General features: G+C 42.6%; 1 protein-coding gene across 28 annotated transcripts in view; it reads left to right on the top strand.

Annotated features, from left to right (window-relative positions):
* The window catches only part of plekha6 (pleckstrin homology domain containing, family A member 6), a 347,966-nt gene that overhangs the window by 306,695 nt on the left and 14,850 nt on the right, over positions 1-26,421 (top strand). For 19 of the 28 annotated variants that reach the window (XM_059950203.1, XM_059950177.1, XM_059950186.1 and 16 more), the window contains 10 exons: positions 191-256; positions 3,359-3,439; positions 4,306-4,455; positions 7,836-7,937; positions 8,174-8,288; positions 11,535-11,671; positions 14,570-14,749; positions 19,125-19,239; positions 22,172-22,281; positions 24,300-24,494. In XM_059950203.1, the coding sequence (XP_059806186.1) occupies positions 191-256; positions 3,359-3,439; positions 4,306-4,455; positions 7,836-7,937; positions 8,174-8,288; positions 11,535-11,671; positions 14,570-14,749; positions 19,125-19,239; positions 22,172-22,281; positions 24,300-24,494 (1,251 nt within the window). The remainder of the gene's footprint in view (positions 1-190; positions 257-3,358; positions 3,440-4,305; positions 4,456-7,835; positions 7,938-8,173; positions 8,289-11,534; positions 11,672-14,569; positions 14,750-19,124; positions 19,240-22,171; positions 22,282-24,299; positions 24,495-26,421) is intronic. The other 9 variants (XM_059950179.1, XM_059950185.1, XM_059950207.1 and 6 more) reach the window with 7 other exon arrangements.

Here is a 26,421-nt window from a genome sequence, read left to right as displayed (position 1 = left end):
GAAACGTGATGTTAAGTCTAGCAATCATAGTAAAGGCTCCAAAGCAAAGGCTGCGCTATCTCAATGATCAGCAAAGAAAACAAATCAGAGACAGTTACAATAAATTGACTCTGTGACACTGCAATAATGGTCTTGATGCTATGTCCCTCATAGCAAGGTCAAAGCCCTTAATGGTTACTGATGTTTGCAGGTTCCATATCAGGATAGATATCAGGACGCTCTGCACCATTACAAGGTCGACGAGGCGGAGATAGATGTAAGTTTTACCAATTAATTGCCTGTTTGTTTAAAGGATTATATCTATGTTGCTGGAATCCAAAGACCTTTTCCGGGATAAATGAACCTATAGGATTTCAGTTCTAAACTTACTATTGTCCATCAGGAGGAGAGACCTCTTGTAGATAAATGGCAAGGGATGATGAGGGCAGACTTTAGCATGGATGGTCCCAAGCTCAGCTGTGAAAGGAGGAGGGTTGAACGTGGGGCTCATCCTATAAAAACCCTGAGTTACAGAAACACCAACAGAAGTTCAAAATACCTCACCCCTGGGAGATGAAGGATACACCAAGAAGTTGCGCTACACTTGGAGACCACTTGAAAGGCTGGCATGAGACAGAGGACAGTGGAGAGCTGCTGTCTGTGGCCTATCCCCAGTAATGGTAATGGGCTTAAGAAGAAGCTGATGAGGACATGAGGAGTGAAATAGTTTGAAATGGTACAATTTCTATTTGCTCCTCCTCTAAGCTGTTTCAACTGTGTAGCTAGACAGAGGTTCCTCATAACCTTCAATTCCTCCATCTTTGAAAAATGTATTTATAGTTCTTCCATTTGGAAATTTGCCACTTCAGGTTGATAAAAACTAATTGAGTCCTGCTTATCCAGAAAAGTGAGCGGATATCAGGTCCTGTAAGTGAGTAGCCTGCTGACCTTTATTGCTTAGCTTTGTATTTAGAGAGCAGCCCTTTGGTGACGAGGATACCATCCCGCAGCCCACGACTGGTGACCTGCACAGGATCTCACTGGGATCCAGTGACTTCAGGAGATGAGAGAATTTTGGGGGTGGAATGGACCAGAGGATAAACAATAATATTGTCTTAATTTAAAAGGAAATAAAAACTACTCCAGTAATCAAGGAGACCATGACCTCGAGACTTACTTGTCTAAACCCAAAATCCAGATTGATATCAATGACTAACCACCTTCAGCTCTTCAGCAAATCCCCAAGGTTCTGAAGCCTCCAGTGGAAGAAATTTATTCTCTGCTCAATACTAAATAGTCCATTTGTATTCTGAGACCCTGACACACGTTCATGTCATCTACCTCCCATCCTTTTCTATCCTTCCTTTTCCCTAATAGAGAAACCACAACCTGGCCCCTTGACCTGAGTCCTTAAGGCCCTGGACAAACACCAGGTCCTCATCAGTTCACTGTGATGAAACATACGGTTTTACACCAGGTCTGGCTGACTTTAACATGTTGCTCAGGCCTGAATGATTTGCTGAGAGTTGTCCTTCAACTTGATCAATATTTACATTTTTTTAAATTCTCAGGCAGATCAGTAACATTTGTAATTGTTGCATTCATAGAGTCATAGAGCATGGAAACAGGCCTCTCAGCCCAAAGTCCACACTGACCAAGACACCTATCTAAGATAGTCCCATTGGACTGCAATGAAGAAAGCATTGGAGGAACTCAGTGGGTCAGGCAGCATCTGTGGAGGGAACTGGACAGGTGCCATTTTGGGTCTTGACCAAAAACAATGACTGTCCATTTCCCACCATAGATGCTACTTGTTGCACTGAGTTCCTCCAGGGCCTTTTTTGTCGCTCCATATTCCAGCATCTGCACTTTCTTGTATCTTCTAGTCGTCCACAATTGGCCTTGAGGGTTTCCTCTCGGTTCCTATATAATTTCTTTCCTCTCACTTTATACCTATGCTCCCTACTTGTTGATTCCTCAACCACGGGGAAAAGTGAGTATGCATTCACCTGCCTGTGCCTCTCTGTAACCCAGTCCATTGAGTCCCCTCAATATCCTTGTAAATCTCCTCTCCACTCTTTCCAGCTTAATGGCATTCTTCCCCAAGCAGGGTAAGCATAACTGAACATAATCTTCCAAATGTGGCCTCACCAATGTATTGTAGAACCAGAATCAGAATCAGGTTTGTCATCACTGACATACGTAAGTCCTGAAATGTGCTGTTAAGTGACAGCAGTACAGAACAATAAGTAAAATATGCAATAAATCACAATAAGAAATATATTAGAGTGTGTGTGTGCGCACGCGCGCCAATGCGCGCGCACGCACACACACACACAGAGTAAAAAAATAATAACAAAAGTGAGATGGTGTTCATGGACCATTCAGACCATTCATGGCAAGGATTGGGTATAGACAAATGTTATAGTTACTCTGTTACCTTGGCTATTTGAACTGCAAGTTCATTGTAAATATTTTCCTAACTTGGGAACATATCTATGTTCCTTTAGTGTCAGCAGGTCCAATTCCTGGAATTCCTTCCCCAATACCTGATGTACAGGAGCTAAGTGGCTCATCGCTTCTTGATGGCCACTGGAGTATTCACTGGCTGCAGGACTTGCATGTGTCCTGGTCAAAGAAGCAGATAGGAAAAATTATTGTTGACACTACCCACTTTGCAAACTGCCTTTTCCAAAAGCTCCCTTCTGGAAAATGATATAGGACTACTAAAACAAAAATTTCACATCATTTTAAGAGATTCTGCCCCCAGGCAATTAATCTGATCACCTATCAAGTTATCCACCCCCAGTACTGCACAGCAGTATAAGCACTTTAAAACAATGTTGTTTCCATTGTAAATCACGTTGTTATTTATGTATTTATGCATATTTTATTCCATATCCACACTTTAATCTCTAACTTTATTTTCATATAATTCTTTATTATTTATAATTGTTGAATGTTGTTTTTTGTTGTATATGGCACCCTGACCAATACCATCACAGCAAATTTCTAATACATGTAAATATATGGTGAATAAAAGTGATCGTTAATCCTTGAAGTTGATGCCTTATCTTTGAACATCCCAGGAATGAAGTAAAGCAGATTATCTCCATATCAAAGTATGTCAATTGTCGGCATTAGCCCACAATTAACTTCCTAGAGTTATAACTCTAAGTTTCCTACATATCTTCTCTCAAGTTCATAAATTACAGCAAGAACTATTTTCCCCAAGGGGCTTTTCATGCTTCCTGAGCTGCAAGATATAGGCTGCAACTTGGCGGTGTTGCTGAGGCTGACAGCTCTCCTCTGCCTCTCTGTCATCAAGACCAAAGTCCATCTGAAAATTAACTGCACTTCTCTTCTTCTTTGGAAACAGAAATTGCTGGGCCGACTTTGCGAGCAGACCAAGAACCAGCGGGAACAGGAAAAGTGGGTCCTCCAGCTGCGGAAGGAGAAGGTAGAGTTAACACTTTTACTCTCGTTCTAAAGCTCTGCATCTTGGCCCATTTGTGTAGGGAAATCTTTGCACCATAGAACCTTCTGGCCCTTCCTTGCCCAGCATCCAAACATTTAGGAGGGGAATCACGAACTGAATTGAGTTCCCTCCTTGGCACACTTGGGCAGGCTGGGCCCTACACACATTAACAAGTGGAAAGAGACTATGTTTAAGTCAGACAGGTTGCTCAGTTGTAGGAAGAAAGAGTGTTTGGATTCTGGTCCTGACCTTGCTAGAGTTTAGAAGAATGAGATTGATGCCGCTGAAAACCACTAAATATTGAAAAGCCCAACCTTTTTTTATGCCATGGACACCTATCATTAACCGAGGGATCTGTGGACCCCAGGTTGGAAGCTCTTGGCCTAGAAAGAGTGGATGTGGAGATGTGTCCTATAGTGGAGGAGTCTAGAACCAGAGGGCACAGCCTCAGAAATAGAAGGATGTCCGTTTAGAACGGAAATGAGGAGGAACTTCTTGAGCCAGAAGGTGGTGAATCTGGGGAATTCATTGCTGCAGGTGGCTGTGGAGGCCAGGTCATTGGGTATATTGAAAATGGAGGTTGATTGGTTCTTGATTAGTAAGGGCTAAGGCAGAGAGAAGGCAAGAGAATGGGTTTGAAGGAATAAATCAACCAAGGAACAAATTCAAGAAGGCCATCAACACACAATGGTTAACTTGTCATCTTTTATTTCATTTATTTCCAGTGGTTAAAAACTTGGCTCTGGATGTTTTGTTTTAGTTCATCATTTTTATTTCTAGATTATTTTAAATGCCCTTTCCTGTTGTGGATCTGACGAATCTTTATCTTTGCTTCTGTTAAACCCAAGGAATCTCTGGAAAACGCGTTGGAAGCAACCCATCGGGAGATAGCAATGTACCGTAATCAACCGAGTTACACCGAGCAACTGGTGCAGAAAAAGGAGTCTTTGCAGAACCAACTGGTCAATATTCGTGGGGAACTCTCACAAGCAACTACGGTATGGGAGCAGGGTTACTGAGAGCTGATTTGTGTCCTGATTCATCTTATTGCCTTAAACTTTGCATAACATTCAGTCAGAAGGATAGCCTGATAGATTTAAACCACATGAGAATAGGCCCTTCAGCCCATCTCATCCAAGCTAACTTGGTTCCTAGTTCCATTTGCCTGCATTTGGCCTATATCTCTAAACTTCTATCTGTTTATCTGTCCAACTGTCATTAAGAAATTGTAACGGTACCTGCCTCTACTATACACCTGGCAGCTCATTCCATGTGCCCACCACCTTCCGTGTGGAAAAAGTTGCCCCTCAGGTTTCCATAAAATCTTTCCCATCTCACCTTAAGATATGCCCTCTACTTTTAGAGTTCCCTACCCTACAGGAGTAAACAAAATCTGTGAGAATCTACCTCATGATTTTTGCCCCTCATAATTTCATACACCTCCATAAGGTCGCCTTGGTTGGTAGCTCATTTAAGTTCAAAGTAAAATTGATTATCAGTGTACATACATGTCACCACATACAGCCCTGAGATTTTTTTTTCTGCAGGCATAATTAGCAAGTCTGTAGAACAGTAACTAAACTCTAAACATCAGGAACTGTTAACTGTAAACAAACTGCAAATGCAGCTACAGTATAAATAAATTGCAATAAATAATGAGCATGAAATAACAATATAGCAGAGTCCTTAAATGAGTGTAGCTAACCCCATTTGTTCAAGAACTTGATGGTTGAGGGGTAGTAACTGTTCTTGAACCAACCTGGTGGTGTGAGTCCTGAGGCTCCTGTACTTTCTACCTGTTGGCAGCAGCAAGAAAAGAGCATGGCCTGGGTGGTGAGGATCTTTGATGATGGATGCTGCTTTTCGATGACAATATTTCATGTATTTGTGCTCAGTGGTTCGCAGGGTTTTCCACTGAAGGGCATTGATGTTCCCGTACCAGGCCGTAATGCAGCCAGCCAGCACACATTCCACTAAACATCTATAGGAGAGGGAAAATTCTAATCTCAAACCTCCACAGCTGTGCAGCTAATCCCATTCATGGGGAAGGCTTCGGGAGTAAATCCTGAGGGGAAATTCCGAAGCTGGAATCCTTAAGGCAGTCCTACATTGAGTTCAACACTGACTGGCAACTCCTGCGACAGTGCTGGTGCCATACTGTATCAGTCTCTGCCATGCCTTTGGGTTAATCGATGCATGGAACAGGGTGGCTTGCTACATGGGCAACAGCTTGCTCTCCATGCAGCAAACACAAAATGCTGGAGGAACTCAGCAGGCCAGGGTGCGTCTATTTATTCCTGCTGAGTTCCTCCAACATTTTGTGTGTGTTGCTTTGATTTCTAGCATCTGCAGATTTTCTCTTGTTTGTGATGAGCTTGCTCTCTATATTCTACTGTGTATCTAGACACTAGGACACAACGCCCATGGTCGACCCTGACCAACGGAGGCCTCAGTAAGATCACCTTTCACATTCCTTTTCTCCTGGGAAAACAGTTCTTGCCTATCCAGTCACAAACAAGAGAAATTCTGCAGATGCTGGAAATCCAATCAACACTGCCAAAGAGTCTTGGCCAGAAACAATGACTGTACTCTCTTCCATAGATGCTGCCTCTTGCATTTTGTGTGTGTTCCCTGCTTACCCAGTCTCTCTTTGGCCCTCCAGACCCTCCAGACCCTTGTGAATCTTTTCTGCAGCCTCTCTAGCTTTATCACATCCTTCCTATGGCATGGTGACCAGAGATACACTGCACAACTGCAACAAGAAATCCTAACTCTTCTATTCAATGCCCTAACCAATGAAGGGAAACAAATTCTTCATTGTAATGTCTACCTGTGCCACTACTTCTAAGGAAGCTTTAAACAAGAGCATACACAGACATATCCATTACAGTACAATCAGTGTTGGTAGAACCGATAAGTTACTCGTCTAGTATCCAGTGTCCTGGACTGTGACCTAGGATCACCATCCCATCAAGACTGTTGGGAAATTTAAGTTCAGGTAATTAATCACATAGTCTCAATAATGGTGATGATAGTCTGTTGTGAAAGACCATCTGAATCGCTACCCTGGCTTCAATAAGACTCCAAAGCAACCAATGAATTTAATGCTCAACTGGGGTGGAGGGGCAATTGGGGATGGGTTTGAAATGGCAGCCTTGCTGGTATTGTATGAACAACTCAAAGAAAAAGTCACCTAGACACAGCTTAACAGAGTGATGCATTCAAAATTTAGCATCAGGATATTGTTGAACTCAATTTTCATGACTCCCTAATCAGTATCCATTAACAGAATTATGCTATAGTTTAGAGTCCAGTTGTTTTTTTTTCTTCTATCACTACTTTCCAAGCAGTAACAGCCTGTAAAATACAGTGGTTGAATGAATAGATTAAACTGTAACAGAGTAATAATTGTGATTTCTGTAAAACAATAGATCATTAGACTATTTTACTGCTTTTTCAACTGCTTCTGAATTATCCAGATCATTGCTCAGTCCAAAAGCCCCAACAGGGCACCAAGCTGACAATGACATGCCCTTCCATATGGTGTTTTGACTCAAGGTACAGGTGATCAAGGCTGGTGACGTTCTTGTGTAGTGAATTCTATTGCATCATCCACTTAAGGTCACCTTGCCCATAACACCCGTAAATCCTGGCAGACAATGGGAGTTTGATCTATTAAAACGGTGCAAGGGTTTGCAAACTGATAACATCCTGAGTTGGTTAAAAGCCACAGACTTCAGCAAAATAGTGGTAATTCTCATTACTTTACTGGGATGCACAGGAAATTGTTATAGATTGTAGACAAGAAAATTAATTGACTGGTCTATGCTGAGGTGGGTTGGAGTGCGCCATGCCCTGAACAATACACAAACTGTTGGAGGAACTCAGCAGATCGGGAATTATCTATGGAGATGAGGATATAGTTGATATTGGGATGAAGGATCTTAACCTGAAATGTCGACTGCTTATTCCTCTCAATAGATGCTGCCTGATCTGCTGTGTTCCTCTAGCATTTTGTGTGTTGCCCTGGATTTCCAGCATCTGCTGAACTTTTTCTGCACTAAGTCTTTGCTTACAGCTGGATATGGTAGCCCCTATGATGCCCAAGCTTTTTCTGCAGTCATGTTATCAGACTTGTAAGTAAAGGTAACTGATCAGTGGTGAATGCTTCACATACCGGGAGTCACTCTTTGTTATATCCTCTTTGTTATATCACTCTTTGTTATATCCACTGCTTTGCCTTCAGAGAAAAATTAAGTTATAGATTTAAGGCCAGTCGTTTATTTTTTTTAATTGAGCATTCTTTAGACGTTAAGAGTTTCAAAGACATGTATTGACTTGTATTCTGGTCCTGCTTTGCACATTACACCTGTTTTAGACCTTTGCAAACACAAAAATGGAGTGCGATGCCCTCAGAATGGAGTTGTCCATCATTCACAATGACTTGTGGGAGCAGCTGAACAGGCCAATGGGAACGCAGGTAACACTGCCATCGAATCATAAATATAGAATGATCAGTTATCATCCATGCTGAGAGAAATTAATCTGGGATTGAGGTTAAACCAATGATCTTCTCATCCATCCCTAACTCATGACATCGTGAATCCTAACCATCCAATCACAATGACTTTAAGTATCTAACATAAACTAATGAAGCTTTTAATGTAAAAGATGTACATTGAGGGATAGTAAATGGCTCTTGTGTTAATTTTTCAGGCTGAAATGGGATATAAGCACATTCAGAAGGAACTCTGGAAAATCCAGGATGTCATGGAGGGCCTGAGGAAGACCTATCCTGAGAGAGTTACAGCAGAGCCTGTCAAACAGAATGGTACAGGATCTTCCATGGCCATTACCTCACTAATAATATGCAAAGAGCTCTGGGTCCCCGTACAGCTAATGGTGACATGAGGTGTAATGGATTTACCTGTTGAACTTTTTAATGTCCTGACTTGGGCTAAGGAAGAACGTCTCTGTCACACAAGGTTCTGTTCCAGGAGAACTAACTTATGATGATCTAGTATGAATTAACTGTATCTTTTATACTCTTTTTAAAATCACAAACCCTGGAGCACTTCCCTCAGATGCTGTCCTTGCCTCGGATTTAGCTTACCAGTCTGAGAGTCAGAAGGTTGTGGGTTTAATTCTCATCACAGTGGATGGTAGGGAAAAGTTGGAGATTAGGACTATATTCCCTGGAGTGCAGGAGAATGTGGGGAGATCTTACAGATATATATATAAAGTTATGAGGGGTATAGGTAGGGTGAATACATGCACACTTTTTTTCTGATGTTGGATGAAATTAGAACTAGTGGTCATAGGTTTAGGGTGAAAGGTAAAATATTCAAGGGGAATATTACGATAGAATCTGCTCCTTCTCAGCACCAAAGTCAAAGTCAGGGGTTCCCAACCTGGGGTCCTTGTTTAATTGTATTGGTCCACAGCACAAAAAAGTTTGGGAACCCCAGGACTAAGTGGAATTTACTGTCGTATGCACAAGTACATGTATGCACAGACAGAGAAACCAATTTAACTTGCAGGTGGATAACCTTTGAATCGGGAAGGGCCAGTTATTTAAGTTTTTTGAATTCAGTGTTGAATCTAAAGTTGTATTTATTGTCATATGCACAGGTGCAATGAAAAACTTGCAATGGCATCACAGGCATGTTGTTAATCAGATGAGCAGCAATCACAACACAATTCTAAATTAACCATAAGTTGCACACAATTTATACAGTAACGTACACAAAAGCAAAGTCACGTTATAGTGCACAGTGGTCAAAATGATCATTGTGTTATTATTACTAATACAGTGATTAGTCTGGGATGTGCAAGTCATTTCAGGAACTGAATAGTTGAAGGGAAGAAGTTGGTTTTGAGCGTGTTGGGTGGGGCTTCCGTACTTCTTGCTGAACGGTAACTGTGAGAAGATGGCATAGCACAGATGGCAGGGATCTTTGATGATAGATTGTTGGGAAAACTTTTAATAGGTTAGGGTTTTATTCCCTTAAGTGCAGGAGAATGAGGAGAAATCTTATAGAGGTATACAAATTATAAGTGGTATAGATAGGGTGACTATGTAGTATGTAGGCTTTTTTCCCTCAGGTTGGATGAGATTAAAACTATTGATCATAAGTTTAGGGTGGAAAGTAAGACATTCAAGGTGAATCTGAGGGAAAACTTCACTCAGGGAGAGGTGTGAGTGTGGGATGAGTTGCCAGCGGGTTGTGACTCTGGAATGAAATGTGGTTCAATAGTAACATTTAAGAGTAGTTAGGATAGGAGAGGTTTGGAGGGATATGGTGCAGGCGCAGGTAGATAAGACTAGACAAAAGATTGGGTTGGCATGGATTGGATGGGCCAAATGGCCTGTGTTGTAGTACCCTATGACTCTACACTCAGTGGCTACTTTATTTGGTATATCTATACACCTGCTCATTAATTCAAATATCAAATCAGCCAATCATGTGGCAGCAACTGAATGCATACGCTCATGGTCAAAGAATTTCAGTTTTTGTTTAGACCGAACATCAGAATGGGGATGGAATGTAATCTAGGTGACTTTGACCATGGGATGATTGTTGGTGCCAGATGGGATGATTTGAAGATCTATGAAATTGCTGAACTCCTGAGATTTTCATGCAAAACAGCCCTAATAAAGTGGCCACTGAGTGTATGTTGCCCAGCCTGAGGGTACACCTCATTTAGTTACTACTGATGATGGGAAGGAATGTGCCATTGGCATATTGGAAGAAATCCACTATCGACAGCTTCTTATGTTCACCAGACCATATACAACTAGTCGGGGTATGTTCCTTAGTGCATCTGTACAGGTTTGCTAGTGATCGGTGCAGCTACCACTGGTGAATGGTGAACTGCTTTCTGCTTCCTTGGGTGGGAGACCACTGCACTGACTCAAAGGGGAGTAGGAGAGTTCTTTATAATGTCCTGGCCACCATAACTAAAAGCAGCTGACCAGAACGTGAGCTTAATTTGGGCACAGAGTGGTGCAGCTGGTTACTGATGCCTCATAGCATCAGTGATCTGGATTCAATCATGACCTCCAGTGCTTTCTGATGTTTTTATGCATCATCCCTATAACCGTGCAGTTTAGTCTAGTTTCTTCCCACATCCCAAAGGTACAGGGGATGGAAGGTTAAAGTGGCCACTCTCATTTGCCCTTAGTGAATGGTTGAATCTGCGTTGTGAGTGGGGTTGTTGACAGGAATGAGGGAAGAAAATTTTACAGAGGAAGTTAGGGGATGTGATTGTTCCCTGTGCTGTTACAGATTTGATGGTGCGGTGTTCACTGCACAAACGCAACCATCCCCTCTACTGTCTTATGAGTGTGAGATCAATCCTATTTCACTGGCTGCGAAGAATTTTGAGATCTGATAGAGGTATACAAAATTATGAGGGCTCTAGCTAGGGTAAAGACGAGCGGGCTTTTTCCACTGAGGGTGGGTGGGACTACAAGTAGGGGTCATGGGTTAAGGGTGAAAGGAGAAAAGTTTAAGGGGAACATGAGGGGAAACTTCTTCACTCAGAGGGTCTTGAGAGTGTGGAATCAGCTGCCAGCACAAGTGGTGCATGCAAGCTTGATTTCAACGTTTAAGCAAAGTTTGGGATAGGTACATGGATGGTAGGGGTATAGAGAGTTATGGTCCAGGTTCAGGGCAATAGCAGTAGGCACTTTAAATGGTTTGGCATGGAATAGATGGGCCAAATGGCCTGTTCTGTGCCGTATTATTCTATGATTCTATGTCCAAAAGGGTGCTATGTAAATGCAAGGCCAGCAGTAAAAGGGCCGGTTTTCTCCTTCGTCAGTTTCAAAGGTGAATGTTTGTGTGCTTGTGTGATCAAGATGCAGAAGTTCCAACTCCGATTCGTATGCGATGGTTTAAGGAGACAGTGAGGATGTTCAGTAGCGTGATCTTAATTGAAAGTGCATGGCATGCCATTTAACCCCGTGGCTGGGTCGATGTTATGACCACAGGGTATGGAGGAGTGTTACCTCCTAGGGTAATTCAGCCCTGTCGTTAGTAATATTTAATTTACCATTTCTTTTCCCCTGTAGTGCCTGGCACCCAGATGGGGACCTTTGGCTCCAACAACCCTGCCAGTCCGCTGAGTTCTAACAGCCCCGCCAGTCCCATGAGCCCCTTCTCTCCCATCTCTGATTCTCATCTGTCAGCTCAGCAAGCAGCTAGTGAGGTAAGCACACTCCCAGTCCCTGCTGGGATGACCCAGGCTCACTTTGTTTAATGGAATGAAAAATGGATGATACTGTAGGAAATATGAATTAATCTCAGTTTGATTCCGCATCACTCTAAGTGCTTTTCACCTTCTAGTATTCCATTTCTGTCCCCTCGTACTGTTAGCTTTTGCAGTAAACACTTCAACAGAAAATGGAAAATCAATTTAAATTAATGACATCAACTTGAATTATAATTGACTATCTTTTTTCCGGCAAGTGTGCCCTGACTTTGAAACATGCTCTTATCTCTGTGTATCTGTGGTTGAGTGCAGCTGCATCAGTGTTTCAATGAGCTAGAAAGAATGAGTTCAGTGTTGAGTGAAAGCAAATTTTGAACGATGTAAAACAGCAGAGATGGCAAATTGCTCTTCATCCCACTTCTCCCTGTCATAGATCCGATTCTGTCCCGCTTCATCACTTGAGGGAAGCCTGAGTACAAGTAGTCCCAGATCCAAATGTAGTATGAAAAATCTGTGATGATCATCATTTCTCCACTTCCTTGGTGTGTCCAGGGACATTGTCCCACCTCCCTGCAGCTGGCACCTGCACTGGAGGGCCATGTGATTCAGTGCCCAGTTCCATCAATCCTCCAGTCCCAATGTCGATCACTCATCTGGTGGTTTATATCTTCTACGGTGAGCCTTAGGCCCTTCTAAACCCTGTGTTTCTCTTTCATTTGTAAGCAGGACACAAATTCTACAGTACCAGCTGAAGGAGAAAGGGGCAGGTGAAAAATAGAAACACGCAAAACAAAATTGAAGTAACAATTAAAATAGGCAAAAATTAAGGGGCAGAAACTTCTTGTTTTTTTTACCGGCAAGTACCAAGTAAACAGGCTAAATTTGGTATATCATCCCTTTACTCTTGTTGTATGTTAATGTTGTGTCTGATAGAATTTTCACCTGTTATTTTCCAAGTTGCTACCTGTTAACTCTGCCACAGTTCTGCTTCAGTGTGCACTAACAAACCGGGATCTAGGTGTGGAGTTTTGGGGGGGACAGTCCGCCTTTCTGTCCCAACAGGCCCCCTCCCCCGGCATCAGGACATCTCCAAGGTCATTAACCAGACTTTCTCCATTGGCTTGCAGATATTGAGGAATAATTAGATTAATCGAAATCCACGCTTCACAGTATTCAACTGGCTGCACAGGAAACTGGTTCTGAATTTCCTTTGGAAACAAGTGAATCAAATTTTGGAAGCTTGTGGGATAACAGTTAATATACAGCAGGGGTAGCCCTACCAACTAGGGATGGATTTGCGAGCCCTGTTTTCCTTTGGTTAGCTGGAATTACCCTTTCAAGTACAGAATGAAAGTTCTGTGGAGTGGATCGGACTTCCAGAGGTTCTCAATGCGGAAGAGTTTGAGCACGCTTGTGATAAGGTGTGTCAATGCTGAAGGGTAGGACCTTCTCACTGTTCAGAATTGTACGACACCCAACTAGGCTTACCTTGTACTCTGAATGGTACAGAATACCCAGGCAGCAGTAGAACATCATAGCAACTGTAAACTTCAGCTTTTCTCATGTTAGTGGAACACCATAGTTTGACATATCTCCCTCAAAGCAAGTTGAGCCTGTTAGGCTTTTACTTCCAGATCTGCTCAAAGATATCCCGGGCCATAGAGCACATGTCATTGGATCAACAAGGATAAGGTGGGAACCACTCAGAGAGTGATGGTCATTGATTTCAGCGCAAGAGTGCAATTGCTCTATTGTGTTCATGTTGGTCCTAAAGAACCACTGAAGCTGATCTCACTTTCCACCACAGATTCATAGCTGTATAAGTTTCTTCAAGTGTTTAGTCAAGAATCTACTGAAAGTCATGAAGGTCAGATTAATCACATGTACATAGAGTGAAATGAGTCACTTGCATTAACAACCAACAAACGCAAGGATGTGCCGTGGAATGTTTCACCATACATAAAGGCCCACAGTGTTCTGTAGAGCAACACAAGCATCAGCTACAACGCAACAAAACAAGGCAACAACAGCAAAACAAGCCCTTTCCAATCCTCCCTCACCCCACACACACACCCCCCCCCCCCACCCAATCCCAGGACAGGCTGCCTCTGTGTGTGGCTCACATGCTTGTGATGTAGTGATTCTCCCAGAGTTTGAATAGCCTTCCCAGTGTAGAGAGGCACTGCAGGAGAGAGTGATGGAGGCAGGCTTGCTGATAGCATTTAAGAGGTGGCTTGATGAGCACGTGTCGTCCAGACATAGAAGACCAAACCACATGCTGGAAGGTGGTGGACTAGAATGAATGGTTGTTATGGAAGATCTAGGCAAAATAATCTGTTTACGTTGTGCATAATGCTATGACCTTGGTGGTACGTAGTCGCCAGTGTCTGTGGGACTAAGTAACAGTGAAGAGTGTGGGAGATGTTAGGAATCTTCACAGAGAAAGGACAGAGAGAGACAGAAAGTTCTCCAATTCCCATTTAATATTGATATTGGTTGATTATTGTCACATGTATCAAAACACAGTGAAAAGTTTGTCTTGCATACTCTTTATACAGATCAAATCATTACGCAGAGCATTGAGCTAAAATAAAGTAAAACAATAACAATGCAGAATAAAGTGTAAAAGCTACCAAAATAGTACAGTGCAGGTAAGCAATGAAGTTGTAAGATCATAATGAGGTAGAGTGTAAGACTAAGAGTACATCTTATCATATAAGAGGTCAGGTCAAGTGTCTAGTAACAGTGGGATAGAAGCTTCATTAGGTTATAGCCCATGCTTCTAGGCTGAAGCCGCATTTCATTGGGGAGTCCTTCCAAACACTAACCTCCTCTTGCTCACAGTCTTGCTGGCTTTGCAGTTACTCTTAATGCTTTGCTCGCTCTTTGTCTCAGGAGACCCGGCCGCCTCGACCGCCCCTTCCGCAGTCCTACCTGCAGCAAGGGCCGCTGCCTGTAGTCCCTCCTCTTCCCACTGAGAGCAGCCTCTGGGCCTATTCTATCGAGGACATCTGGGAGCAGGCGGAGAAAGGGAAGAGCACCTTGGACACGAGGAGAATTGAAGGAGCCACGGCAGTAAGTGGCTCGCCAGGCCACTGTCTACATCACTCCCGAGTCTTGTGGTTTCCCATCTGTGTCAGTCCTGCTCATGATCTTTGAGGCATGAAATAAGTTGTAGGGGACCAACGAGATTCAGCACTGACATCAAACTCTAGGGTGACGAAACGGCAGTGACTGTTAATGTCCATCTCCAACTGAAGTGTGCAAAACACTCAATGTACCTTGTACCTTCAAATATACTTTGTGCCTAGGGAGGTTACCTTTAAGATGAAGCTTAACTCACTATGGGTTAATCATAACTCACTGTGGGTTAATCTTGTGTCAACTTGGGTCATCATTCATTGATCCTGTTATGGTTATTATTCTATAGATTTATTGAGTATGTCCACAAGAAAATGAATCTCAGTTGACATATATGTACTTTGATAATAAATTTACTTTTAATGTTGAACTATGGTTCAGTAACTCGAACCGAGGGAGTTCTGCATTCTTGCACTTGTCATCTTTCAGGCGAGCACGAATGCAAGCCCTCCTCCAGACCCAAAAAATCCCAAGGCACTAGTCCAAAGAAAAGCTTTTATCCCTCTACTGATCCAGTGATTTTCACAACTCACCCGTGATGGAAATCTGCTGAGTACAAATCAGTTGGTCCAATCCTTATATCAAAACTGTGCCAACTCCATAACTCATTGGTTCAATGCAATTTGGGTTATTCTGACTCATGATAGTCACTACATAAAGGGGTCTGGTGCTAAAGGCAATGGACCATTTTATTAGACTTAATTAGATTGTCACAGAATATTAAGTATTCCTCTAAATGTTCATGAAATATTAGTCATTTCTTTAAATGTTCTTTTTTTGCGTCAATAATATATTAGCCCTCAGAACACTGCATTGATACAAGAATAATTGAATGATATGGCAATAATTAAAAACTGGATTTCAGAGATAAAAATCCTTTTATTATCGAAGGTGTTTTTATGCAGACTATGTTTTAATTTTGCCTTGGGAAGGGAGCTGCTTGGGTGACTGTATTTTCTCATGCTATGGACATTTCAGTGAAGTTGATGATGGCGCTTGGTGTGTCTAAAGTTGAAGTTTCTCACAAGATTTGGGTGTCACAGGGTGGTTGTACCTCACAATTCCACTGAGTTAGGTTCATTCCTGACTTCCAGTGCACGTTCTTTCTGTAAGCACACGGGCTTCCCCCAGGTACTTCAATTACCTCCCACATCCCAGCAGTGTAAATTGGTAGGCAAATTGCCCCTAGCTTGTAAGTGGGAGTTAAGATCTGGAGGGTGTTGCTGGGAATGTAGGGAGAACGGGATTAGCGTAAGTGAGTGCTTGAGACTGTTTCTGTGTTCAACACACACAAAATGCTGGAGGAACACAGCAGTCAAACAGCAATCTTTGACAAAGAACATGGTACAGTACAGGAACAGGCCATTCATCTCACAGAGTTGTGCCTAACCAGCTAAAAAGCAAATCAAAATCACCCAAACATTAATCCCTCCTACCTTCACCACGTCTGATCCCTCCATCTTCTTCACATCCATGTGCCTATCCAAAAGTTTCTTAAAAGCCTCAAATGTATTTGCCTCTACCATCATATCAGGCAGCGTATTCCAGGCTTCCACCACTGTCTCAGTAAAAAACTTGCCCCTCACATCTTCAATGCATCACCTCTGGTACTCGCCACCCCAGCTCTGGGAAACAGATACCCTCTGTCCACTCTATCTGTGCCTCTCGTAATCTTGTAAATCTCTATCAGATCTCCCCTCAGCCTCTGGCACTCCAGAGAAAACAACCCACGTTTATCCAACCTCTCATGATAGCTCATACCCTCTAAACCAGGCAGCATCCTAGTGAGCCTCTTCTGCACCCTCTCCAAAGTCTCAACGTCTTTCCTATAGTGGGGCGACCAGAACTTTAGAAGAAAATGAACAGTCAGTGTTTCAGGCTGACACCCTTCATCAGGACTTGTTGCTGTGTTGTATGGTTCTCCTGATCTGTGTGCCATTCATAGATTAGTGCTTACCTTTTTAAGTCATGGAGTGACTGCGAAGTGGTTACAAATGAAGTAGTTTTTTTTCCTGATGTAACAATAATAACTTGCATTTATGTAGTGACTTTAACAAAGTAAAAACATCCAGACCAGTTAAGTAATGTTTAACTCCAAACCAAATAAGAAGATTTGCAGAAGGCTTGTTCCATGAAGGCTTGAATTTGAGGAATGTTTCTCAGAGATGGAAAGAAGTTAAGGTGGGGGGCACTTCCAGAGCTTGGGGTCTTAGCACTTGGAGGATGAGCATTTGTGAAATGATTACATTCAGAAGGCTAAATAAAGGACTGCAGTTTCATAGATGGTTGTAGGATGGGGATTGCAGGTATCAATGAGGGTATAGAGGGATGCAGATTTTAAATTCCCATCACTGCCAATCCTTGTGTCGGAGTAGGTCAGTCAGCGCAGCGTGTGGATTGAACAGAAACACAAAGCAGTCACAAACCGACTGGAGACTCCTTATTTCATGCCTCTATATTTGGTGGCCAGTCTAGTGTTTTTGGTGTATCCCATTTAGATCTATTGTGTGACTTACAAAAAAATGTTGTCTCTTGAAACAGGCAAGTTGGATGTGTTGAGTGGGGCTGTGAGAGCAGTTCCACGCAACCTGTGGTCGGGAAGCAGGGGCCATGTGCACCATAACACTGTCCATCTCTGTCCAGTGCAGATTCACTCAGTCTCTTCCTCTGCAGCTTCTGGCAATGACTGGAGAGAATAAAAAGAGTGCTGATCAACATCTTGCCTCTAACTTGTTCATCCTCTGGAGGGGGCGAAATGCAGAGAGTGGACATGTTACGTTCTCTGCCTGACCGCGTGTGTTTCCTCCGGGTGCTCCGGTTTCCTCCCACAGTCCAAAGACATAATGGTTGGAAGGTTAATTGGTCATTGTAAATTGTCCCATGGACGAGGCTGGGATTAAATCTGAGGATTACTGGGCAGCATGGCTCAAAGGGCCGAAAGGGCCTTTTCTGCACTGTATCTCATTAATTAAAAAATTAAAAATTATACACCAGGGGGATTGCACCCTTCTCCTTGGCTACAACACACTGCAAGGCAAATGAACTGTTAGCTCTTGAGTGATGCCAATCGCTCCAGCATCTTATGTGTCCTGCTTGTCCTTAATAGATTAGAATTAGACATACCAGCAGGGATATATGGGCTTTGTAAATCTGCCCTTACTGATATGAAATGACAGTAATTTGAATGTTATCTGCTCATTTCCATTACTCCTATTGCATCCCACCAAGTTGTCATAGTTAGCAGTGAGGTCCAACTGCATCATTACGGTCCCTGGACCAAACTGAAGACCATTCATCCCCCGTGTCATTGACATATCCAGTAGAGGTTCAAGGGCCGATCCTCCCCAACATCTTACTCACACTTCTATCCCACAATCGCTGGCACTGAGGCTAACTTCAGCAACCTCACTAGACTAAGGAGGCCTTAACCTGTGTTGATCTATAGACATTCCTGCTGGGAGTTCAGCCTCCTGCAAGTACAATACGCAAGAGTGCTCCCAGCCCCTATTAAAAGTCTGAGACTAGGTACAGCTGGGCAGGAGTAAGGGTTATTAATCCCAAGAGATGAGAATTTCCCAGAGAAAAAAAAAGTGAAATTTACGCAATGACATCTTTCTCCCATGGGTAACTTTGTTGAGATTCACAATTCTTTCTCTGTACTAAAATTCAACAAATGAATTGAAACTCTGTAACTGGTTACAAACACAGGCTTCCAGCACATTAAATAGCGCATAAGCAAGCAAGGAATTTGCATCTCTGCAGCTGAATTCAATATTCAATTCAATGAAAGATTGTTTAATGTCACTTGCAGTACACATGAAGATGATTGTTACTCCGGATCTGATACAGGACAAAAATCTCAAAAAAATAGAGAACACAATAACTAAAAAAGCAATAAATATGTAAGATAGCTTATATACATTGATTGTACATCCATAAAGTGATGCTAGGTACAGGAGTATCTGTACATAAGGTGACACAGACAAAAAATTCTGAAGTAGAGATAGTTTCTGCTATAATTTTACAGATCAGAATTCACATCTGAGGGTTTGAGAGAAGCACCATTTAACCCCTGCCCTTTGCAATTACCCAAACTCTTTGAGCCCTCTCTAGCTGGTCAGGGAAATGCAGTGTTCCTCTGGATCTCGCCCAACTTCAACCATACCTCCACAGAGCTGGGCATATTAAATCATTCAGTAACCCCCTTCCAGCTCTCTGCCACTTTCTTCAACCAAGCAGCCCCCTGTACTGGGGCCATGGTCTCCAATCAGATATCACGGCGCTGATATGCTCTTGTGTTTCCCTCCAGCAGAAGTCGGGTTTTGATGGTTCCCGGAAGGAGGACCTCCCAGTGTTGCAGCAGAGCTCCGAAGGCACCATGGGACAAAGTAAGCAGGAGACAGAAATGGAAAAGCAGAACAAAGGTATCGTCTGCCAGGCATCATTGGGCAGATGCCCACAGATTAAGAGATAGAGCATTCAATGTTTATTTTTCATTCAGTAAATTCACAGACTGAGCCAGCATTCAATATCCATCCCTGCTTGCCCTCGAGCATGCAGTGGTGAGCTGCCTTTTGTACCACTGCAGTCTTTGGTATTAAAGATTAAAAATATTCTACTGTGGACATAGGACATCAGCTTACTATTCTGTTTTGGTTAATTAGTTCAGTATTGCCAAATGTGAAGGAGAACGTAGGATTTCTATTCTGATTTAATAAATTGGTTTAATATTGCCAAATGTGAAGTACAACATAAGCTTACTATTCTGGTTTGATAAATTGGTTTAATATTGTCTCATGTACCACAGTACAGAGAAAGACTTTGTTTTGCATGCCATCCATACAAATCATTTCATTGCAAAAGTACACTGAGGTAAAGATAAATATTATCTTTATTTGTCATGTGTACTTCAAAACATACTGTGAAATGTGCTTTTGTGTCAGTAATCAACAAAGTCCAAGGATTGTGTTGGGGAGTAGCCTCGCTTCCGGTGCCAACATAGCGTGCCCTCAACCTACCATTCCTAACCCATACGTCTTTGGACTGTGGGAGGAAACCAGAGCACCTAGAGGAAGCCCACATAGTCATAGGGAGAACAGTGAATGAACGACGATGTACTTCCAAGTCAGGACAGTGTGGCTTAGAGGTCAACTTCCATGTGCTGGCGTCCAGTACTTTGCTGCCCTTGCCAAGATTTTTTTTAATGGGAGATAAGCTGCTACCATTTTACAAGAGCATCTCAAATAATTAATTCAATACTGAAGCACAGAATTAAAATAAGTTGAGGTTTTCAGTAAAAGAGGAGCTCTGCCTCTTTTAAAAAGTGGTAGATGCAGGTTCAATTTCAACACTTATTTATTTTTACTTGCTTATTTGGCAATGCAGTGTGTGGGAGGCCCTTCTGGCCCTTTGTCACGTGCCTCCTCAGCAACTCTCGACAAACCCAATTAAACCTAACTTAATCGTGGGACAATTTACAATGACCAATTAACCTACCCAATACACCTTTGGGGTCCATGGATGAGTGGGGTATGGAGGGCCATGGTCCTGGTGTAGATAAATGGGTCTAGGCAGACAAACAGGTCAGTATGGACTAGGTGAGCCGAAGGGCTTGCTTCTGATCTGTAGTGCTCTATGACTATTTATTTCAGATCACACTGCACTGATATATTTTACTTCATATAATCATGACCTGCATTGATAACGTAAGCACTCTGTAAGAGCATTTCCAAAAATCCTGAGCCGCTTGCGTGGATATTACGACAGATGGTGAAAAGTCAAGAGATATAATGGAGATTCTTACTGGTGGAACCTCCAAGGGGACCACAACCTTGTCGTGGTTTGGAAGCTTGCGTGCCTCAGTGACAATGTTGGCTGGAGCCAGGGCTTTATGCTTTGGCTCTTGGTAGGGTCACCCTTGCCAAACAGGTCAAAGGGTAGAGGCCAGACTAAGAGAGGTCCATTGGTCCTCCAGGTTCAGGGGTTCAGCTCAGGATTAACAACCCCGGCTGCTAAAACTGTTACGGAAGCAGCAATGAAGAATCCTTCTATGTCTGAGTGGCCAAGGACAGACAGAAATGGAGGACTTTCATTGCTGCACCAAACACCAGCAGTATAGCTGGAGGAACAAGAGGTGTAGATGTTTAGGAAAGGACTCCTGACCTCTCAGCCTACCTCGTTATGGCCTTGTATCATATTGTTTGCCTGCATTGCACTTTCTCTGTAACTGTAACACTTTATGCTGCAATCTGATACCGCCAATGCACTGCTGTAATGAAATTAACTATATGGATGGTATTCAAGACAAATATTTCACTGTACCTTGGTACGTGTGACAATAATAAACCAATTTACCAAGTGATTGCAGAATTTGCAGTCACAAGAGTCGAAGGCAGAGTCATTGCTGTGGAAGGAGAGAGATGTAGGAATTGAGAATCTGTAAGCAACACCGTGTCAGGCTGAAGAAGGTATGTTTAAGCAGAAGGGTTAGCATGTGAGTAAGAACTTCTAAATTGAGTGCTCAGTGTGAACGAGTTAATGAATGTGAAACTCAGCAGTAACAATCACAGGATAATGCACCAGGCACCTCTGATCAGCAGCTCTTCTGGTTTGTGTCAGATGGAAGTAGATGAAAGATTAGCTTTATTTGTCATATGCACATTGAAACATACAGTGAAATGTGTCTTTTACGTCGGGTTGTGCTGGGGGTCAACTGCAAGTGTCGCCACGCTTCCGGTGCCAACATAGCATACACACAGCTTACTAATGTCTTCGGAACTTGGGAGGAAACCGGCACGGTCACGAGGAGTACGTAGAAAAACTTTACAGAGAAAGATGTGAATCGAGCCCCAATCTTTCAGCTGGCACGTTACACTACTGTGCTGTATAGAATGTGAGCCAGAATGAATGTTTAACTAATTCTGACTCACCAGTGCAGTAGTGAGGCAGTGTCACACCGCTGAGCGTTTCAAGAATTTTCTGTTTTCATTTCAGATTTCCAGCACCTGCGGTTTTTTTTCTCTCTTATTTTCAAGGAAATCTGTCCTATTCACTCTGGTCATAGGTGACTCTAGACCCAACAAGGTTATTTCCTCTTAACTATTCCTCAGCAGCACATAGGCGTGCACAGTAAATGTTAGTCTTTCCAATCCTGTCCTCGCCCCACAAGTGAATGAATAGTAAAAAAAAATCCACCGGAAAGAAATGAATGATACATGTTGGTATCCTGTCCAAGTTATGAGAACAGAGAATCATTTGTAGAATTTCACTCTTTACAAGCATAGGATATTTTTTTGTGAACACTCAGGCTAGAGCAGACAGTGTTTTTTGATCCATTTTTCCATCTTGGTTCTACAGTAGGTGTTGTCCCTCCAAGGACCAAGTCGCCTCCAGAAGATGTGTCTCCGACTCCATCCAGTCTTACAGTCCGGAGCAGCGATAAAAATAACTCTGAATTTCTGACAAGAGTAAGTGAGAAAGTGGCTTGTAATTGATCCTCATCCTCCACAGATCTATTCTTAACCTAAAAGATGAAAACTTGCAATATTTTTTAGCAAATAAATTCAGTGTGGAATGGCTTAATCGATGACTTTTTAGATCAGCTTGTAGTTGAGCTCACTAAGGGATAGGCAATTCTGGATTGATTGTTATGTAGTTAAGCAGATTTGATTAGGGATCCTAAGGTAAAGGAACCCTTCTGAGACAGTGATCAAAATGTGATAGTATTCTCCCTGCGGATTGAGAGGAAGAAAATAAAGTCAAATGTATCAGTATTACAGTAGACTAAAGAGAATTAAAGAGGCATGAGAGAAGAGCTGCCAAAAGTTGATTGGCAGGGGACACTGGGATGGGTGATGGCAGACAGCAATGGTTGGCATTTCTGGGAGAAATTTGGAAGGTGTAGGATAGATAAAGCACAAAGATGAAGTATTTTAAAGGGAGGGTGAGACAGCCTTGGCTGACAAGGGAAGTCAAAGACAGCATACAAGCAAAAGAGGGGGCATATAATACAGCAAAAATTATTGGAAAATTAAAGGATTGGAATGTTTTCAAAAACCAACAGAAGGCAACTGAAAAAAAATGATGAAATATGAAGGAAAGCTAACCAATAATATCAAAGAGGATACAATTAAGTTTTTTCAGATATGTAGAGTAAAAGAGAGGTAAGAGTAGATATTGGACCACTGGAAAATGACGACGCAGCAGTAGTAATGAGTGACAAAGAAATGGCAGACAAACTTAATCAGTATTTTGCAGTATGCCAGAAATTCAGGAGTATTGGGGGCAGAATTGAATGTAGTTACTATTATTAAGGAGAAGGTGCTTGCGAAGCTGAAATGTCTGAAGGTAGAGAAGTCACCGGCACTATACCCCAGCATTCTGAAAGAGGTGGCTGAAGACATTGTGGAGATATTAGTAATGATCTTTCAAGAATCACAAGATTCTGGAATGGTTCCGGAAGAGTGAATGATTGCAAATATTATTCCACTTTTTAAGAAGGGAGTGAGGCAGAAGAAAGAAAATTATAGGACAGTTAGCCTGACTTCAGTGTCAGGGAAAATGTTGGAATCATTTTTAAGGCTGAGGTTGCAGGGCACCATGGAGGCAGATGATAGAGGTCAAAGTCAGCATGCTTTTCTTAAGGAGAAATCTTGCCTGACAAATCTGTTGGAATTACTTGAGGAAATAACAAGCAGGACAGTCAAAGGAGAGTCAGTTGTTTACCTAGATTATCAAAAGACCTTTGCAAGGTGCTGCACATCAGGCTGCTAAACAAGATAAGAACCCGTGGTATTACAGGAAAATAGTAGCATGGATAGAAGGTTGGCTGAGAGTGGGAATAAAGGGGCCTGTTAATGTGCTGTACTGCTCAAATATTCTATAGTATGCATTTGTGTAAGTGCAATATCTAGGGATATTTCATCCAGTGGTGGGGGGGGGGGGGCGGGTGGCTGGTGTGGTTGGTTTTCAGAGGAAAGAAAGCTTGATTAGGAAGTTAAAGTTGGGTCTTTTGGGATGATGTCAGGAACTTTATAGGGAACACTTTCCCTCTCCATTCTGCACTCCACTCAGATAGATGAGGATGAAGTAAGATGTGTCGAGGCTTACAGATCTCAGGCTGGAAGGTGGAGGTAGGACCATAAGACATAGGAGCAGAATTAAGACATTCAGCCTCTCAGGTCTGTTCTGGCAAGATGGAGTTTCAGCAAGATTTAGTTGAGTGTTATGAAGTGTTGGAGCATGTACAACCATTGAACTCCCTCGATGAATTGGCACGATAGTAAAATAGTGAAATAATCTCAAAAAGTAATCTTGGAAATCTGCCGAGTACTTCCAACTGTTAATGAGTGAAACGGTCTTAATAGTCTATAACTCTTAATCATCAGATGAAACACTGGATTCTGCCTTAGTTGAGTTGTTTTGTGTGTTTATGCCAGTGCCTCTTCTCCCCGCCACGCTGACCTGTCTTTTTGACCTTTTACAGGAAAAGGCAAGGAACAGCACTCACTCAAATGATACCAAATCCAAGATGAGTGTGGAGGAGCAGGCTGAGCGCATGAAGAGGCATCAGAATGGATCGCTACGAGGTCAAAACAAGAGGCGCAGCCTGACCTTGACATCTGGACTGCTGGCAACGATGGATAGCAGCAGCCCAAAACCCAATGTTCGGAGAGTCACGGTAGGTCGAGGGCATTCACTGCCGTGGTCAGTACGTCACCCACAGGATGCGATAACTTGAGAGAGAGTGCAGAAGAGGTTCAAGAATGTTGCCTGGAATGGAGGGTTGTGGTTATACAGAAAGATTAAATCAACTGGATGTGATAGGAATGTAGGAAGCCCAAAGGTGATCTTATGGGGGGTTTATGAAATCGTGTCGGGCGTAGATTGGATGCATGATGGCTTGGTATGGTAACTGCTCTTCACGTGACCACAATACACTGCAGAAAGTTGTGGCCACAGCTCAGCACATCCTGGAAACTACAGTCCTCCTACGGACTTTGTCTGCACTTCTCGCTGCCTCAGTAAAGCAGTTAACTTAATCAGAGACCCCACACACCCTGTACATCTTCTTCACTCCTCTCTCACCCGGAGACGACACAAAAGCCTGAAAGCACGTACCTCCTGGCTCAAGGTCAGCTTCTACTCCACTGTTATAAGACGATCAAATGGTTCCCTAGTACAGGGGTCGGCAACCCGCGGCTCCGGAGCCACATGCGGCTCTTTCATCTCTGTGCTGTGGCTCCCCGTGGTTTGTTAGTTTTTGAAATGTAATTCGAAATTTGAAGATTATGGTGATCTTGTGCAATCTAAATAAAGCGTTGTGGGGACCCCATTTCCTGGCACATCCGAACCGGCTCACAATTAGCCACCGTTCCGGCTAAGGGAGATAGCCTATGGGGTTTTGTGAGTACGTGTCTTTTGGAGCATCCGCGCCCACAGGGACGGGTTGAGGGAGGCTTTAAAGCAAGGCTGTTTAGTTCGAATAAAGTTATCTTTGACTGCAGTGTCATTATTTTAGCGCTGCATGTAGCACACCGCTACAACGTGTTTTTTTATCGCTATTAATATACATCACCACTGCCAATGCCTGACACCCGCCAGTGCGCGCTTTCTTTTAATTCTTCGATCCAAGGTAGGCTAACTATGGAGTAACCTTCAACCCAACGTCTTTTTTTCGGAGTTCAAAATGTTTTTGTTGCATGCAGAAATGTAATTTCGTTTTCTCTGCAGGAGTTCAACAATTTCATAAATGCAACACATTATAGTTTATTTATACATAGCATAAAGGCAAAAAAAAACGTTGTATGCAGTGTTATTTCATTTTAAATGTCAAATGGGTTTTGTGGCTCCCAGTGTATTCTTTTCTGTGGGAAATGGGTCCATATTGGCTCTTTCAGTGGTAAACGTTGCCAACCCCTGCCCTAGTACAACAAGATGGCCTCTTCGCCCTACAGTCTGCATCGTTATGATCTCAAACTTTATTGTGTACTTGCACTGCACGTCATCTGTAGCTGTTACACTGCATTGTTCTTGTTTTACCTTGTTCTACTCAGTGCTCCAGGTCAAGATTTGATCTGTATGAACAGTATGCAATACAAGCTTTTCATTCTTTCTTGGTGCATGTGACAATAGTGAACCAATATCAATATAATTCAAGGGTTCAGATTTAATTCAAAGTGGAGAAATTTAAAGGATATACGAGGAGGCAAGTTTTTCCACACTGCGTGTGCTCAATGTGGCAAGGATGGATGGGGTTCTGTGTGAGGGTGTGGTGGAGGCAGATACAATTAAAATATTTTAATAACCCAGCTGGACAGGCATTTGGACTCTGAATCAGCTGAGGAGTTTAATTTCAATGAATTAAAAAAATGTGTGCAGCAGAAAACATCCATACCAGAGTTGTCTGGAAGTTGATAGTACAGTAGGTTTAAGGTTAAAGGTTTAAGGAGATCACAGGAAGGACTTTCTTTTCACCCAGTGGGTGCTCTGCCTGCATGATTAGTAGAGGCAAAGACTCTTCACAACCATTAAAAAAGTGTCTAGACAGGCACTTAAATTACCAAGGCATAGAAAGTTACAAACCCAGTGCTGGTAAAGGCAATTAT

Source organism: Hypanus sabinus, chromosome 25 (assembly GCF_030144855.1).
Source record: "Hypanus sabinus isolate sHypSab1 chromosome 25, sHypSab1.hap1, whole genome shotgun sequence".
In the NCBI taxonomy this organism is placed as follows: Eukaryota; Metazoa; Chordata; class Chondrichthyes; order Myliobatiformes; family Dasyatidae; genus Hypanus; species Hypanus sabinus.
The sequence above is the reverse complement of the archived record's forward strand: the minus strand, read 5'-3'. Positions and strand labels throughout refer to the sequence as shown.